General features: G+C 39.7%; 2 protein-coding genes across 3 annotated transcripts in view; both read right to left on the reverse strand.

The window, feature by feature from the left end:
- LOC128524244 (zinc finger protein 883-like) overlaps positions 1–18127 on the reverse strand; it is a 64249-nt gene that overhangs the window by 24053 nt on the left and 22069 nt on the right. The gene's annotated exons all lie outside the window — the stretch shown is intronic.
- Positions 6676–15828, reverse strand: LOC128524245 (histone-lysine N-methyltransferase PRDM9-like). Its single transcript, XM_053496721.1, has 7 exons — positions 15435–15828; positions 15256–15352; positions 14909–15074; positions 13768–14039; positions 13413–13480; positions 13064–13254; positions 6676–11202 (listed from the first exon to the last, which is right to left on the reverse strand). Exons 2-7 carry the CDS (start codon positions 15343–15345, stop codon positions 10115–10117), a joined length of 1875 nt encoding a protein of 624 aa, XP_053352696.1. The 5' UTR covers positions 15346–15352; positions 15435–15828; the 3' UTR covers positions 6676–10114.

Raw genomic sequence — 18127 nt, forward strand, 5'->3', positions numbered from 1 at the left:
TGTTTGGTCAATGGGCTCCTTATCTCTCCCTTGTCGTACCGGTTTTGTTTATTTTATTGTTGTTATGTCTTTTAGGTCCATGTATTTTTCGCTGTGTGCAAAATCTTTTGTACAAGTATGTTTCAGGTTATGTTCCTGCGCCGCGTCCGATGACCTATTATCCGCCAGCGACTTCTTGAAAGCTCTGAGTTTTATTCAACGATATTTCTTATGAATAAAAGGGGGGAATTGTAGGGAATATTTGATTTTTAGTATGTTTCATTGTATTCTGTGTGCATGAGAACAGAGTGACTTTCTTCCTGTTCTCACGACATAAGCTGTGCTTTCAAAAACACATCCTATGGAAGTTTATGTTAAAGGTCGTAAAACTGTTAAACGCTCGTAAATTGAGAGCTACTCCTAAATTTATGTTCTTCCTTACCTTATCTGTTAAAAGCATTCTAGACTGGATGTAAACACTCCTGCATCCACCTTTTCTTTGGTTCTTTGTGTGTGTGCGTATATATACTCCTGTCTCCCACAATAAACTTTGAACGTCTCACTGAGCACTGACTTGTGTGTATCATTGAGGGGTTCCCTGGATCCAGGCGGGACAAGCAGAATACAGGCTGAGCACTGAGTAGACAAAAGGAGGTCTACCAAAATTCAAGAAATCCTTACAATCTTCAAGCAGCAAGATGTTCCTGTGACTACAGTTGCACATATTATTCAGAAATTTAAGATCCATGGGACTGTAGCCAATCTCCCTGGACGTGGCCGCAGGAGGAAAATTGATGGCAAATCAAAGAGACAGATAATCCAAATGTTGACAAAAGACCCCCAAAAAGACTCTTAGAAAGATCCAAGGTGAACTTCATGCTTAAAGAACATCAGTGTCAGGTCGCAGCATCCATCGTTGTTTGAGCCAAAGTGGGAGACGTGGGAGGACACCATTGTTCAAAACAAATCATAGAAAAACCAGACTGGAATATGTCAAACTACATGTTGACAAGCCATAAAGCTTCTGGAAGAATGGCCTATGGACAAATGAGACAAAAATTAAACTTTTTGCCAAGGCACATCAGCTTTATGTTCACAGACGGAAAAATAAGGCATATCAAGAAAAGAACACTGTCCCTACTGTGAAACATGGAGGAGGCTTGGTTATGTTCTGGGGCTGCTTTGTTGCATCTGGCACAGGATGTCTTGAATCTGTGCAGGGTACAATGGAATCTCAAGACCATCAAGGGGAGAGAAATATGCTGGCCAGTGTCAGAAAGCTTGGTCTCAGTCACAGGTCATGGGTCCTGCAACAGGACAATGACCCATAACACGCAGCTAAAAACACTTAAGAATGGCGAAGAGGAAAACATTGGACTATTCTAAAGTGGCCTTTTATGAGCCCTGACCTCAATCCTATTGGTCATCTTTGGAAGGAGCTGAAACATGCTGTCTGGAAAAGGGGCTCTTCAAACTGGAAATAACTGGAGCAGTTTACTCATGAGTAGTGGGCCAAAAAACCTGCTGAGGGGTGCAGAAGTCTCATTGACAGTTACAGGAATCGTTTGATTGCAGTGATTGCCCCAAAAGGTTGTGCACAAACTATTAAGTTAGGGGTACCATCATTTTTGTTTAGGCCTGTTCCATGAGTTATTTTTTTTTTTTTTATAATAATTCAGTTAAAGCATGGTTGTACAGTAGTGCTTGTAGTCTTTTCACCAAATACTTCTTTTACTTTTACTTGAGTAATATTTTGGATGACTAGTTTTTACTTCTACTTAAGTAATATTATTTTAAAGTACAGCTACACTTACTTGAGTACAATTTTTGGCTACTCTACCCACCTCTGCTAAAGACTTAAACAAATGAAGCAGATGTGGTCACATCACATGCCCATTTTATGACAAGCTTGACCATATTTTGTGCAACAAACCTAGCTTTCAGCCAATAGAGCTAATCGACAGCTAATCGCACCTCGCCCACCTCGGGACTGGACTGATACAAACCCCCCCCCCCACCCCCCCCCCCCCCCCCCCACACACACACACACACATCACTCAGACGATCTAAATGACATCAGGACTGAATTGATAAACACACACATGCACAAACACTCTGATCTACAACCATCTCACAATTTGTTCATACTGACCTACCACTCTGTAGCTCTTTGTTTGCAAATTTGCACGTGCACTTTATTGTCTGTTATCTATTGTTGTCTCTTTTATGTATCGAAGTAGTTTTAGGTTAACTTAAAAATGAAAAAACGTACATCTGTCATATCTAAGCTAGTCAGCTAATTAAGTCTCCTAGTTAGCTAGGTGGCGCCGGTAAAGTTGGGATGTTAATTTATGTTGTTACATGTATGTAGCACCTTGGTCCTGGAGGAACGCTGTTTCGTGCCACTGTGTACTGAAATGTATATGGTTGGAATGACAATTAAAGCCGACTCGACTCGACCTGAGAATGTCGGATAATCAATTACTGCATGCGTGTGGATAGATGTAACTGTAGACGTAATCATTTACAGTGCATCCGGAAAGTATTCACAGCGCATCACTTTTTCCATATATGGTTATGTCACAGCCTTCTTCTAAAATGGATTGAATTTATTTTTTTCTCAGAATTCTACACACAACACCCCATAATGACAACATAAAAAATGTTTGAGATTTTTGCAAATTGAAAAAAAAATAAATAAATGAGAAAGCACATGTACATAAGTATTTACACCCTTTACCATGAAGCTCAAAATTGAGCTCAGGCACATCCTGGTTCCCCTGATCATCCCGTTTCCCCTGATCATTCCGTTTCCCCTGATCATCCTGTTTTCCCTGATCATCCTTGAGATGTTTCTGCAGTTTAATTGGAGTCCACCTGTGGTAAATTCAGTTGATTGGACATGATTTGGAAAGGCACACACCTGTCTATATAAGGTACCACAGTTGACAGTTCATGTCAGAGCACAAACCAAGCATGAAGTCAGAGGAATTGTCTGTAGACTTCCGAGAGTGGATTGTCTCCAGGCACAAATCTGGGGAAGGTTACAGAAGAATGTCTGCTGCTTTGAAGGTCCTAATGAGCACAGTGGCCTCCATCATCAGTAAGTAGAGAATGTTCAAAACCACCAGGACACTTCGGCCATCTAAACTGAGCGATCGGGGGAGAAGGGCCTTAGTCAGGGAGGTGACCAAGAACCCGATGGTCACTCTGTCGGAGCTCTAGAGGTCCTCTGTGGACCTCTGGAGCTCTGACAGAGTGACCGTTGATTTATGACAAATGTGTGTCGGTGGATGTTTCTGTACATGCAGATATTTTAATAATTATGTGTCACAGTATATTTAATATGTTTAATGTGTATATACACCAGGTGATAGGAGCCCTGTGTCATCTGCCACTGAGGAAAGTGTTTTATCTGCACTGAGTAAAGATACTTCTGCACCCTTAACATCCACTGGAAGTAAACAACCCATATTTGTCTTTGGTTAATTTTCACCCTTATATTTTGAAAGTGAGTTTTCAATGACAGGAGGACAAATGTAAATGCATGCGCAGCATTTTTCAAAAGAAAATTACATATTGACTTCAATGACCTAATCCTATTTATTGGTTTATGTTGATTTATGACAAATGTGTGTCGGTGGATGTTTCTGCAAAGATCCTTCCTCTGCCTATATTTCCGTTCCTTTGCCTATATTCCGTTTTGGTGTGCTCGGGATGTTTAATTAATTTGGATTCATACACATTCACATTCCATACAAACTTAAATATTTCTTTGAATTGTGTAAAGCTGCTTTTGCGACAATGACGATTGTTAAAAGTGCTATACAATTGAATTGAACTAACCCAAAACATTTGTATTTTATACCATGATGTGTTCAAGAACTACTAGGATAAGTCTTACTGACTCCACTTTAAACAATAGAACTTACCATTTTGTTGAAAGGAGACATTATTCTTTATATAATTCACAGTAAATCTACAGTAGTTTTTGTTAAACATTTATTTTTTCCTTACACAGCAACATCTGCCAAGAGAGGGAAAAGATATCAAAAATGGAGACAATGCTGGAAGCTTTTGCCAACAAGATTACCAGTGTTTTGTTATTGGATTCCCCAGTAAAAAATAAAAAAAATCTTTTTTGTATTACAAATATATTGAAATCTTCGCTAGTACACTGCAAATATACTAACAAAAAAAAATGTACCATCAATTAATATATAAAAAGTATACTAACATCATGCTTTTACCAAATTTCGGAATTAAACTTTAAATATACTTAATATACAAAATAATTGTCTTGTAGTACACTTTCCAAAAATATATACTAATACTGTACCTGTATACTCTAATACTAATGTCTGTCTGTGTTCACACAACAGTTTATATTTTAGTTTGTGAGACAACCTGACTTTTGTTGAACACAAATAAACTATAGTAGTGCTTTTTTGTAACCTAATGCAAATTAAATCTGTTGAACTCATGAATAAAATCTGCCTCAATTACTGATGTAATGTGTTTCAAAAACATGTTATAGTGTAGAAAATACATTTAGCATTTGTAAGTAATCCTAAACACCTTTAGTGTACTGGTAACACATTTGCAATACTGTAGTATAGAAGGTTGTGTGTACTGTATGATATAATTAAAGTATATTTGTATTAAGCACAAAGTGTACTTTAGTATTTGTAATTGACCAGAAGTATAACAGCATGTTACTGCTGCAATAAAAATATACTCATAGTGTATTAATCATGTATTTGTATCAGTAAAAATAGCTGTAATGTATTTATAATACATTAAATATATACTTACATTTCATTAATTACTGTCAGGTATGTACGTTAGTACACACACAGCCATATACTTTAAGTGTACTAAGTATAAAGTTGTTCCACTTTAGCACACAAAACTATACTTAATACACTTAAAATCAGCTTTTGTACAATTTAATTACAACTTAAATAGACTTAGTACAAAATTAGTTGTTCCAAAATAGCAAACTTCAAATATACTAGTCATTAGTAAGAAATTGGATGCTAATTAACTTCCTTCTGCTTAATCCAGATAAGACAGAAGTTCTAGTCATAGGACCGCATACAGCTAAAAGTAAGATTCTAGATCACACCGTAACTTTAGATGGCCTTTCTGTTCCATCAAGTGCAACAGTGAAAGACCTTGGTGTGATTATAGATTCCAGCCTTTCATTTGAAGCTCATGTAGATAATATTACCAGGATAGCATTCTTTCACCTCAGAAATATTGCCAGGATAAGAAATATATTGTCGCCAAACGATGCAGAAAAACTAGTTCATGCTTTTATCACCTCTAGGTTGGACTATTGTAATGCCTTACTGTCTGGTTGTTCAGCTAGATCCATAAACAAGCTTCAGCAGCAGCGAGAGTCCTCACTAGAACCAGAAGATATGATCACATCACCCCTATTTTATCTTCACTGCATTGGCTCCCTGTGAAATTTCGCATTGATTTTAAAATACTACTCTTGACATATAAAGCATTAAATGGTCTCGCGCCGCAGTACCTAAGTGAACTGCTAGTGTCTTACGATCCGCCACGCCTACTTCGATCAAAGGATGCAGGCTGCTTATCAGTACCGCGTATTATGAAAACTACAGCTGGGGCAGAGCTTTTTCTTACAAAGCCCCAAAGTTATGGAATAGTCTTCCAAATAGTGTTCGGGACTCAGACACAGTCTCAGTGTTTAAGTCCAGGCTAAAAACCTATTTATTTAGCCAAGCATTTTTATAAATAGATTAGCCTTAGGTAAAGGAGCAGATCTGGGGGACTCATGGACGTAGAGTATTATGGTGAACTGGTATGTTTGGATGCTGTCTTCCTCACTCTCATTGATCACTCAGGTTTGCTGACGGTGAGGTGATTGGTCACTTTACATCTCAAGAAGCCTTCATGTCTGTGTTTCCTTCTGGCTCCTCCCTTTTAGTTATGCTGTCATAATTAGTCCTGCCGGAGTCTCTGCTTGCACTCTACAGTTAATATACATTCACATTATACATTATGTGACTGTGACCATACCTAATTGTTATCTCTTCTCTTCTGCTCTCTCTCCCCCTGTCTCCCCCTTTCACTCTTTCTCTCTCTCTCTGTCGAGCTACACATGTCGTTCCTGAGCTGCCAGTGATCCAGACTCCCTCTGCCCTCCGGACCTGTCTGACCCATCCTGGTGCCCCCCTTCTGGCTGAAGATCTTGTCACATGGATGCCCCGTGTGTCTCTTTGGGATGCGTCTGGTGTCTGGGGATGGTTCTCGTTACCCTAGAAGACGGTTCTGGCCTTGACTGGTGTTGGCAGCTGTTTCTCTGAGGACTTGACTGTTCAATAGTTCAGGACTAGAACTTTATACAAGTCTACCCGAGTTTTCAATAACTACCTGGACTCCATATTAACATCAATTAACATCAACTGTTATGCTGAACTGCCTGCCATCCAACACACAGTATGAATGCAGAAACATTCTGTTTCACCCAGATGAGGATGGGTTCCCTGTTGAGTCTGGTTCCTCTCAAGGTTTCTTCCTATTACCATCTCAGGAAGTTTTTCCTTGCCACTGTCGCCCTCGGCTTGTTCACCAGAGACAAACTGACCATTTTGATTCATACAAATTCACATTTCATGCAAACTTAAATAATTAATACAACCTCAGACGAACAACAACCTATAACTTTTTTCACCATGTGATTTTTTATTAAACCAAAATGAACCCCCCAAAAAAACAACAAGCAGACAATACTAGGTGCTGCTAATCATCAGCCATTGATTAAGTGATCACAAGCAAAAGTTTTGGAAGTTTCCTGTAAGCTATGGATGTGTCTAAACACAATACCAAGATGGAAAGAAATAAGCAATGGTCTTACAGATAAATCTGGAAATAGTTATGAACCCATTTCCAAACAATTAGAATTATTTTTCATATTCTACAGTTTTTCATTCTACAGTGAGAAAGATTATTCAAGTGAAACACATTCAATGCCAATCGTTTCAGGGGTGGACGTCCCAGCACATTCACCTCAAGGTCAGACTGTGCAATAATACAAAAAAAATATATAAATGTACAGAGAAAAAAAAAAAAAAAAAAAAAGCTACAGTGCAGACCCTACAGACCTCACTGAACATTTTAAAGTTCATGAAAGTTTAATTAAAAAGACTGAACAAATACGGTTTGTTTGTAAGAGTTACCAGGAGAAACCTCTTCTGATTAATTAATGCTTGCAGAACATCTGAACCACACAGCTTTTGGGAGTTGTTTGGTCTTAATGCTCAACGCGATACCCACTGTCAAGCACAGCAGGACCGGGGCACCTTGCAGTCATTGAGTCAACCATGAACTCCTCTGTGTACCGGAGTATTCTACAGGCAAGTGTGAGGCCTTGGCTGAAAAAACCTGGTCAAAATTAGGTCATGCAACAAGACAATGATCCAGCACACCAGTACATCTATATCAGAATTGCTGAAAAATAAAAGAATCAAAAGGTTTGGAATGGCCTAGTCCAGGAGTCGGCAAGCTTAAACACTTAAAGGTCCCATTTGGTCCCGTTACCCACAGAAAAGAAAACACCAGGAGCCACAAAACCCTTTTGACATCTAAAATGAAGATAAAACTGGTTGACCGCTAAAAAAACTAATACGGGGATTTAAAAAGCTTAGTAAATCTCATGTCGGCAGATTTAACACTAAATTTTATTTTAATGTTACAAGATCACCTAATTAAAATTTAGAATTGCATTTATTAAAAACAAAATAAAAAGTTTTAAATAAATACTTATTAATTTTCCAAAGCCACAGAGAGCCGCATGGTGCCAACCCCTGACCTAATCAATGTCCATACCTCAACACAACTGAAATGCTATGGCGGGACCTTAAAAGAGCTGTGGATAAGCAAATGACCAACAACCTTAATGAACCGAAACAATGTTATAAGGTAGAATAGACCAAAAGAATGTGAGAGACTGAAAGTCATAAAGGAAAAGCTTATTTCAGGTCACTGCTGCTAAACATGGATCTACAAGCTATTGAATTATTTATAATTTTTATTATGTACAGTGGGGCAAAAAAGTATTTAGTCAGCCATTAATTGTACAAGTTCTCCCACTTAAAAAGATAAGTGAGGCCTGTAATTTCATCATAGGTTTACCTTAATTATGAGAAACAAAATAAGAAAAAAATCCAGAAAATCACATTGTAGGATTTTTAAAGAATTAACTGGTAAATTCCTAGTTAAAATTAGTATTTGGTCACCTACAAACAAGCAAGATTTCTGGCTCTTACAGACCTGTAACTTCTTTAAGTCTCCCCTGTCCGCCACTCGTTACCTGTATTAATGACATCTGTTTGAACTCATTAACGGTATAAAAGACACCTGTCTCAACCTCAGTCAGTCACACTCCAAACTTCACTCTGGCCAAGACCAAAGAGCTGTCAAAGGACACCAGAAACAAAAGTGTAAACCTGCACCAGGCTGGTGCCAAGACCACTGATAATCTCCCTCCATCTGGGGCTCCACACAAGATCTCACCCCGTTGGGGCAAAATGAGCACAAGAACTGAACACAAGAAGAATCCCAGAACCACACGGGGGAACCTAGTGAATGACCTGCAGAGAGCTGGGATCAAAGAAACAAAGGCTACCAACAGTATCACACTACACCGCCAGGGAATCAAACCCTGCACTGTCAAACGTGTCCCCCTGCTTAAGCCAGTACATGTCCAGGCCCGTGTGAAGTTTGCTAGAGAGCATTTGGGTGATCCAGAAGAGGATTGGAAAAACGTCATATGAACGTTTGGTTTCAGGTGAAACCAAAATAGAACCTTTTGGTAAAAACTCAATTGGTCATGTTTGAAGGAGAAATAATCCTGAGTTGCATCCAAAGAACACCATACCTACTGTGAAGCATGGAGGTGGAAACATTATGCTTTAGGGCTGTTTTTCTGCAAAGGGACCAGGACGACTGATCCGTGTAAATGAAAGAATGAATAGGGCCATGCATCGTGAGATTTTGAGTGAAAACCTCCTTCCATCAGCAGGGGCATTGAAGATGAAATGTGGCTGGGTCTTCCAGCATGACAATGATCCCAAACACACTGCCCGGGCAACGAAGGAGAGGCTTCGTTAGAAGCATTTCAAGGTCCTGGAGTGGCCTAGCCAGTCTCCAGATCTCAACCCCATAGAAAATCTTTGGAGGGAATTGAAAGTTCGTTTTGCTCAGCGACAGCCCCAAAACATCACTGCTCTAGAGGAGATCTGCATGGAGGAATGGGCCAAAATACCAGAAACGGTGTGTGAAAACCTTGTGAAGACTTACAGAAAACGTTTGACCTCTGTTATATACCCTTTGTTGACAATGACAAAGTATTAGAATGAAATTTTGTTACCAAATACTTAGTTTCCATCATTTCTTAGTTCATCATACTTCTTTGCCCCACTGTATTTACATGAAAAAAGAATGAAAAAGGGGGGTACTAACTTTAACATGACTGTGTGTAAAATCTTTTAATTAGTTAAACACAAATTAAATAATCCATTAATTAACGTAAAAATGTAGTTTGTTGTACGTTACATGCTAGGGTTTGTGTTAGCAGCACAGGCTAACGGTACTAACTACAAACACTCTCCAGAACCAACGCCACTTCTTTCCAAACTTTAAGATTACTGTATTTTTTTATGTCTGTACGACAGGAGGAAAAAAAACAACAAACACACAAGTGCCATACAATCGGTCCAAGGAACCATTTGGGCCAATCATTTGAATCTGTTAGTTGTGTCATAATTAATTAACACCAGATTAATAATACATTATTTTGCTGTCATTTTGTCACTAATCAATGTTGTTAATATCAGGACTCCATATCACATGCATACACCAAAAAAAAAAACAAAAAAAAAAAACAATGGACAGTTTGGACTATAGTGACAACGCTGCACTTAAATTATCTCCACAGAATCTTTTTTTCTTAAGAATATTTAAACTCAAAAGCAAACATTAACAATATGAATAGCTGAAATAGTATATGCTTTGCCTTTCAGAGATAAGTAAATAGAATGGAAAAAAAAGGTTTACACAGGTAATTTTAAAATAAAAAAAGGCAAATAATACAAGTCATTTAGTTTGAGACATAATTCACATAATGCAATGGCTCTGTGTTGGTGCACTTGTGGGTCTTAAACGTTAGTGAATACGTAAACCTCTTTCCACACTGTAAGCAATGATACGGCTTCTCTCCTGTGTGAATGCGCTGGTGAAGTTGGAGAGTACTTTGTTGAGAGAAACTCTTTCCACAATGTGAGCAGTGATACGGCTTTTCTCCCGTGTGAGTCCGGTGATGTCTTTGGAGATGACTTTGATGGTTAAAACTCTTCTCACACTGCGAGCAACGATACGGTTTCTCTCCCGTGTGACTGCGGTGATGCCGCTGGAGATGGCTCTGATGAGTGAAGCTCTTCCCACACTCGGAGCAGTGATACGGCTTCTCCCCGGTGTGGATGCGCTGGTGCACGTGGAGATGACTCTGTAAAGTAAAACTCTTTCCGCAGTGTAAGCAATGAAACGGCTTCTCCCCTGTGTGAATGCGCTGATGGACGTGGAGGTTGCTCTTTTGATTAAAGCGTTTTCCACACTCGGAGCAGTGATACGGTTTCTCCCCTGTGTGAATGCGCTGGTGTAACTGGAGATGACTCTGATGTGTGAAACTCTTGCCACACTGTGAGCAGTGATACGGCTTCTCTCCTGTGTGAATTCGTTGGTGTTGCCGCAGATCGCTTTTTTGAATAAAACTCTTTTCACATTGTGAGCAGTGATACGGCTTCTCTCCTGTGTGAATGCGTTGGTGCTTTCGGAGGTTACTCTTTTTACTAAAACTCTTGCCACACTGTAAGCAGTGAAACAGCGTCTCACTGGTTTGACTGCACTCGTACGTTTTGAGAGGACTCTGATGAGTCAAACTGTTTCCACTGTCTGAGCAAGTGTCAATTTTTTCCTGCGTCTCCTTTTGAGAGGCATCTGATTTGAGAGTTTCAGATGTTTGCCGATTGCTCGAGTAGTTTGATGGCACCTTGCTCTCTCCTGAGCTCTGCTGTGTCATATACTCTCTGTAGTGGCAGCTCTGGATGTGTTCGCTGAGGTGAATTTGAGATGTACAACAAAGTCGACACAATGAGCAGGAGAAAAGATGAACTGGAGCCTTGTTTAATTCTATAGCAGGGAATAAGGAATAAAAATAGAAAATTATTAGAAACAAAACAACTATTCCTGTGTAAACTGTTTTGAGAAATAATAATAAAAATCTTAATCTTATGTCAGCCTGTTATTTTGGCCTCTCTGATCACAACCAATCCACCGCTCTATTTGAAAAGATGATTATATGTCTACTGTCTTTACTTAGGTTCCTGGCAACAGCACACAATGAGTTATTATTCCAAGCTTCTCTGTTTTGTTGACTGTGGCCTTGTTCCTTGTTTGTGTGATGTGGGTGGTACGACAGATGTGGTTTTGGTATGTGCTAATATTGTTGCTATGCCACTGACTGTTTTTGTTCCTCATTCTGTACATGCTCTCATTTCACTGGCTTGCATTGCATATCTTGTTCCCTTGGGTTGGTACTTTATCGATACACTCAGATTTCGCCTTCGTTGAATCTGTAGTTAACATTTACACAGCCTCAGAAAAAGGTTCTCACTCTCTGTGTGCTGGAAAGCATTGAGGCAGAATTTTTAAAAATCGCAGCCTGAACAGTGGTGCAGTCGTTAGCACTGTCGCCTTGCACCTTTCGGGATCCGGGTTCGATTCTGTGTGCATGGAGTTCTCCCAGTGCCTGGTGGGTTTCCTCTGGGTTTTCTCCCACAGTCTAAAGACCTGCAGATTAGGCTAACTGATGTTTTCAAATTACCCATAGCAAGTGTGCGTGTATGTGCCCTGCTGTGAATTGGCACCCTGTCTAGGGTGTACCCCGCCTCGTACCCCAAGTCTCCTGGGATAGGATCTAGGCCCCCCACAACCCTGAATACAAGATAAAGTGATGAGATATGAGTGAGTGAGCCTGAACAGGATGAATGTGGGTGGCCACAGCATCAAGGTCTCAACCTGCTCTGTTAGCAGATTCCACAGAGAATTTTTAAGTCAATGTGAGATACTTTGTACACAGCTGACAGTCAGCCTCTGGCTCCAGAAGGTTTCCGGAGTTTTAGTGTTGGAGAACAGAAAAAAGAAATGAAAAATGAGTTCAGTTGGAGCGTCAAAGAGAAAAAGAGAGAAAAACTGAAAAAGTGATGTTTACTTAGACTAAATAGTACTGTATCGCTTGCATTATAGTAAATGTCTTGATATAAAATATATATAAGTATTTGCAAAAGTACTGCTTTGTGCACTGATGCGCATCATGTTGGAACAGGAAGGGGCATCTACAAACTGTTTCCACAAATTTGGGAGCATAAAACTGTCCAAAGTGTCTTGAAGCATTAAGAGTTCCTTTCACTGGAATGACCGAAAAACAACCCCACCGCCAGTTCCAACATGTCTGCGGACCAGTGCACAAAGCAGGGACCATAAGGACATGGACGAGCGAGTTCGGTGTGGAAGGACTTGTCCTTCTGACCTCAACCCAATAGAACATCTTTGGGATGAATTAGGGCGGAGACTGTGAGCCACACCTTCTTGTCCAACATCAGTGTCTGACCTCACAAATGCGCTTCTGGAGGAACAATCAAAAAACACTCCTAAACCTTGTGGAAAGACTTGCCAGTAGAGTTGAAGCCACTATATCTGCAAATAGTGGACCAACATCATATTAAACACTATGGATTAAGAATTGGATGTTACTCACGTTCATACGGATGTGAGGGCAGGCGAGCCAATACTTTTGGCAATAGAGTGTATATTCAAGAGTATACCCAAGTGTTAACCATATTCCCTGGTAGTTGGAAGAGGTGGAATAGCTATCCTAATCTCATCTACAACTCAATAATGCAAGACAACAGTGATCTGAAACACTTCTTTAAGATCTTTCATTGTTTATAGGCCAAATATTCATCATAATGTCTTTAAAGTTATACTTTACCATTTGAAGAGCACTTTTTGATCCAGAGGTGCTTAAACGTATCACCAAGATTTCTGGAGTACTCCTCATCGTACCACACCAAGAGCTCGTGTCCTGGGTTAATGGGTCGACAGCAACGGTACAAAATCTTTCCTCGATACTTGAAGGCCAGGAGATTCTGCTCTTCTTCATTACGTGCACAATTCACATACCTAGAGGTATGGCAAAGAAAACAGTTAAAAAAAAAAAAAAAACAAGAATAAAAATGTGACCTCAGAAGGCAGAAACACAGGGGGAATAACAGTGTCAAGGGAAGGACAAATTTTTATCTAATAATAATAACTAAAAAAAGTTGTAAAAACCTGCTCACCGCATCCAGTTGGCATGCATCTCTCTTTTGGCATCTATGTATTCCTCACACTGCCCACTTCTGTGTATCTGAGTGGGGGGTAAATTTTATCCATTAATTCAAAGATTTTTTTTTTTTATCTATCTAAAAACTAATGTATTGTTGGGAGCAGAATAATATTCTTGGTCAATAAGTCTTTTCCTTTTGTTGGTTAGAAATAATGGCTCCAATGTCAATTAAGCACTATTTGGAATGCTTGAGAACCGTAGTAAGCAACACTGCTGCTGATGTTTTCAGAATGCATTGCATTTTACAAAAAAAAAAAAATAATAATAATAAAACTTAATACATGTGATAAATGAATAATAAAACTCACCACCCAAGAGTATTCACTGTTCATGGCCTCCTCTTGTTCTACCAGCTCTCCCTGGTAGGGTCCGAAATGTGCACCGACTGGAACAGTCTCCCCGTTATTAAACACCCCCAGTCCTGCACCAGGAATACTGGAGTCCTGAATCTCTAAACAAGGAGGAAGAGTTTGTCTGGCTCGGTCACAGACTCCCATGGGAACAGGGGTATCAGCGATGAAGTGGGGTGAACCGTGAACCTCACACTTGTTGAAGAAGTAACATTTGCAAATTTCACAGTCTGGAAGAAACATGAGAAACATAACAGAAAGAAATGATACCTAAAATGAATAACAAATAAAATACTGGAGCACAATATCATACGTCGCAAAATCTCTATGGTTGGATTAAAAGTTTCTGCGTTCTGGACTGGTTGCTGTGGGATCGTGGACTAGCCTAAAGGATTTTCAGTTCTAAGCTTATCCGATTTATACCTGTGGGGGCACGCAAAGGCAACGTGCAAATATGGCACAATGATCATTTCAATGAATAGAGAGAAAAAAGAGAAATGGCAGGAAAAGAGAAAAGTATGTCAACAAGGTTTTGGGAATAAAGGTGCATTTTGCTAAAAAAAAGTATTACATTTTGTTGTAAACAACCCCCCCCCCCCCAAAAAAAAAAAGTTAAAATTTTAACCTTTCATAAAGGTTTACTAATAATTAATAACAATTAAATGTATTGCAAACAAATAATTAACTTCAACTACAAAACTACACTGTTCCTGAGCAACATGTATCTCTTTCATCCCCCATCATTATTACTAAACTGACTTAGCAAATAATTTACTATACCAATGCATAAATAGTTCAGAGAGTACCACCTGTAGGATTTTAAAGAAACGGATGTTTTATTGCCTGAAATGCATCCAAAGTCTCAAAACTCGATCTGATAGTGAGCATGTGTGGGTAACTTACTCATAGATCAGAGCATCAACAGAGTATAAAAGTTGAACATTACACTTTTAAGCAGCATTCATACAGGAGCTACATCTCAAAGGACTCACTACTGGACATCGAGTGTACCAGATAGTCTTTAAGGGATGGTGTTTTTCCTCGGTATTCTCGTGACTAGATTTGTATTGGGGAGCTCCAGAGAGGCCGGATGTCTTACAGAGGTAGTCCTCATGGTCAGCTTCTTCTTCTTTAACGGAGATAACTTCGGGTGTGTTGTCGAACTCGTCTCCACGGCCGTCCGTGTTAAGCTCCAGCGTCTCCTCGGTCTTCACGCAGACCTCCATCTCGCTACCTGACGCCTCTTTTTTGACGTCCTCACACGGCTAATGGTTGAAACATCGGTAATAATAGTAGTAATTATTAATATTTTAATTCTCTGACTTGATTATCTAAAAATATTTAGTTTAAACCTTATTAAAATGATCAGGTTATGAGTGAACCAGGAGGACAGCTTGCAGTGATGCAGAACAATAAAAACAAATATATAAATATAATCTCTCTTACCTGTGAGGGATCAGGACCATCATCATCATCATCATCATCAGCCTGAGAGACTCTGGGGGAGAGGGGACTGTCTCCTGCTGAACTCATCATAACACGTCTGAAATGACAACAGCGACAATAAGCCTACGAGTATACACAACATCAGGAAATAAAAGAAGCATTAAAATGATAAACACCACCTGTTTAAATTCGATCACTGTAAACAGAGCGACACAAGGTAACACACCCCGCTAAGGCCGACTCGGGGTTTTTCTGCTTCTAAATCTCCCCTCATTAGATAAATAGTGCACTACATAGTGCCTACACGTGCGTTATTTCTTTCCCTACGAAGTGCACTGAAACAGTGGAGTGGAGATCTGTTTGGGATTCGGCCCCACAGCGTCTGTTTTCCTTCCCTCACGGTTTAAAGCGGGATGCAGTTTTAAATCCCCAAACACAGCAACAAGAGCGAGCTTTTATTTTCAGCTGGATCAAACGTAAAACCAGTCACAAAATAATAATAATAATAATAATAATAATAATAAATAATAATAACTCAGCTATTTAAGGCTACAAGTCTGCAGCGTCTCTTTCTTCTTCGGTGTTTTCTGGAGGTGGGTGAAACAGCTACAGGGCGCGCTACCGCCACCACCTGGACAGGAGCGGAGTTCTGAAGCACAGCAGTTTGGATCAGGGGTTCCCAAACATTTTCAGCTCAATTTGAATTCAGTGTGAATTTTCAAAAATACATCATGTATTGCTGTAACCATAATATCTACATATATATATATATAACCTAACAATATAAAAGAGGAAACAAGCCTTCAGTGCTCGAACCACGCTCACTTGGAAACTTTAGAGACTTAGAAAGTCTGTTGTAGTAATTAAATTAATATAGAGACCAAAAATTCAGAGCACAGTCAATACTCAGCCGGCATCTCTGATCTGAAGCTAGGATTATTAAATATTAGATCTCTTACATCTAAGGCGGTTATTGTTAATAAAACCATCACTGCTCAGGAGTTTGAAATACTATGTTCAACAGAACGAGTTAAGTTACAGTAGTCCCCCTGGATACCGCTACTTACACCATCCTCGGCTAGTAACATCAGTTAGTAAAGAAAGCGTCTATTTAGAAAAAAATGCCCCAACGAGATTTGAGCTTCAGGATATCTCCCGGCGCTCTCAGCATAACCCCGGGCCAACGCAGCCTCGTCTCGGAAAGAGTTATAAACGTTTTCTAAACGTGGGCTATTGTATTTTTTACTTATAATATTTGTTAATTGAATTTAAATGAGGTTTGGGCTCAGGATTTTGATTCGGCATCGTGATCCCGCTCTTTAATTTCCCATGTAGTCTAGTCAGCGCTCAACCACACACATTTGGAGCAGTAGACGCACCTACAATTCACATTTCAAATTACGGATAACTTCGTTTAAAATTAAAGTTTTACTGTAATTAGAGTTCTAAAATTGTTTACCATTAGTTTATGTAAAAGCAGACATTTTGCTTTCTGTAAGTATATATTTTTCACGTCTGTGAGTCGAGTACACGCGGAGTTTCGGTTCATTTTCCGACACGCTTAAGTTTACCAAAAACAATACAGAATACCGCACCCTGTTTGCTTTCATTATTTAAAAAAAAAAACAATGTTTTTGCATCATTGTGAGTGCGCTTAAATAGAAGTGCAGTCTTATAAAGGCTATGTATCTTATAAAGTTTTATCATACCTTTTTTGAACATTAATCTGGCAAACTTTTTCTGATGAACATGATATAATATGTAGATATGACATAGATATGTCGACCAGCGCACCCAAGACAGAGACGGCGGCCACACGACCACCACTGCCTAGTCTTTTGTTAGCTAACGTCTTCCCTCTCGATAACAAGATGGACAAGATTAGAGTCAGGATAACATCTCAACGTGAGATCAGAGAGTGCTGTGCTCTGATTTTTACCGAAACCTGGACTACGGCAAGCACGCCAGACTCGCCCATTCAGCTACACACCCGGTACAATGCAGAGACCATACATCTGCCTCAGGTAAAAACAAAGGCGGCAGTGTATGCGTGTATGTCAACAACAGATGGTGTGTGGACACTCAGGTGGTGGAGAAACACGGTTGTGCCAACATCAAAGTGCTGATGGTAAAATGCAGACCCTTTTATTTATTTAAGGGAGTTCAATGCTCTGTTTCTGCTGGCTGTTTACATTCTGCCAATGCTAAAACTAAAAGACTAGCACGCCCCAATACACACCAACGGGACTCAAGTGGAGAGGGCAAAGACCTTCAAAAAGACCTTGGCATCCATATCAGTGAGGATCTCACCTGGACCCATAACACACGGCAGATCATCAAGAAGGCTCAACAACGACTCTTCTTCCTAAGGAAGCTGAGAAAATTTGGATTACCCACCAAACTTTTCAGCAACTTCTACAGATGCACAGTGGAGAGTATCCTGACAAACTCCATCATCATGTGTCCACTCAGGACACCAGCGTGTCATTAAAACTGCACAACTCATCTGTGGAGTACCCCTTACACCACTACAGGACATTTACAACACTCGGGGCAGGAAAAGGGCAAACAACATCATCGAGGACCGCACCCACCCACAGCACACACTGTTCATACTTCTGCCATCTGGCAGACGCTACAGAAGTGCGAAAGCATGGACAACCAGACTTAAAAACTGTTTCTATCCACGGCCCATCAGGGTACTCAGTGACTGATTTACTCTCGAACTGTAATTATCCATAACTGTAAAATATCTAATATAATATGTAAAATATAATACATATCTTTAGATTTACACCTTAATATTACGTACTCTGTATATATGATCACTGTAACGGTGTTGCAACTACTTGCACTTTAAATTCTGATTACA

This window comes from Clarias gariepinus, chromosome 5 (assembly GCF_024256425.1).
Source record: "Clarias gariepinus isolate MV-2021 ecotype Netherlands chromosome 5, CGAR_prim_01v2, whole genome shotgun sequence".
NCBI classification, from domain to species: domain Eukaryota; kingdom Metazoa; phylum Chordata; class Actinopteri; order Siluriformes; family Clariidae; genus Clarias; species Clarias gariepinus.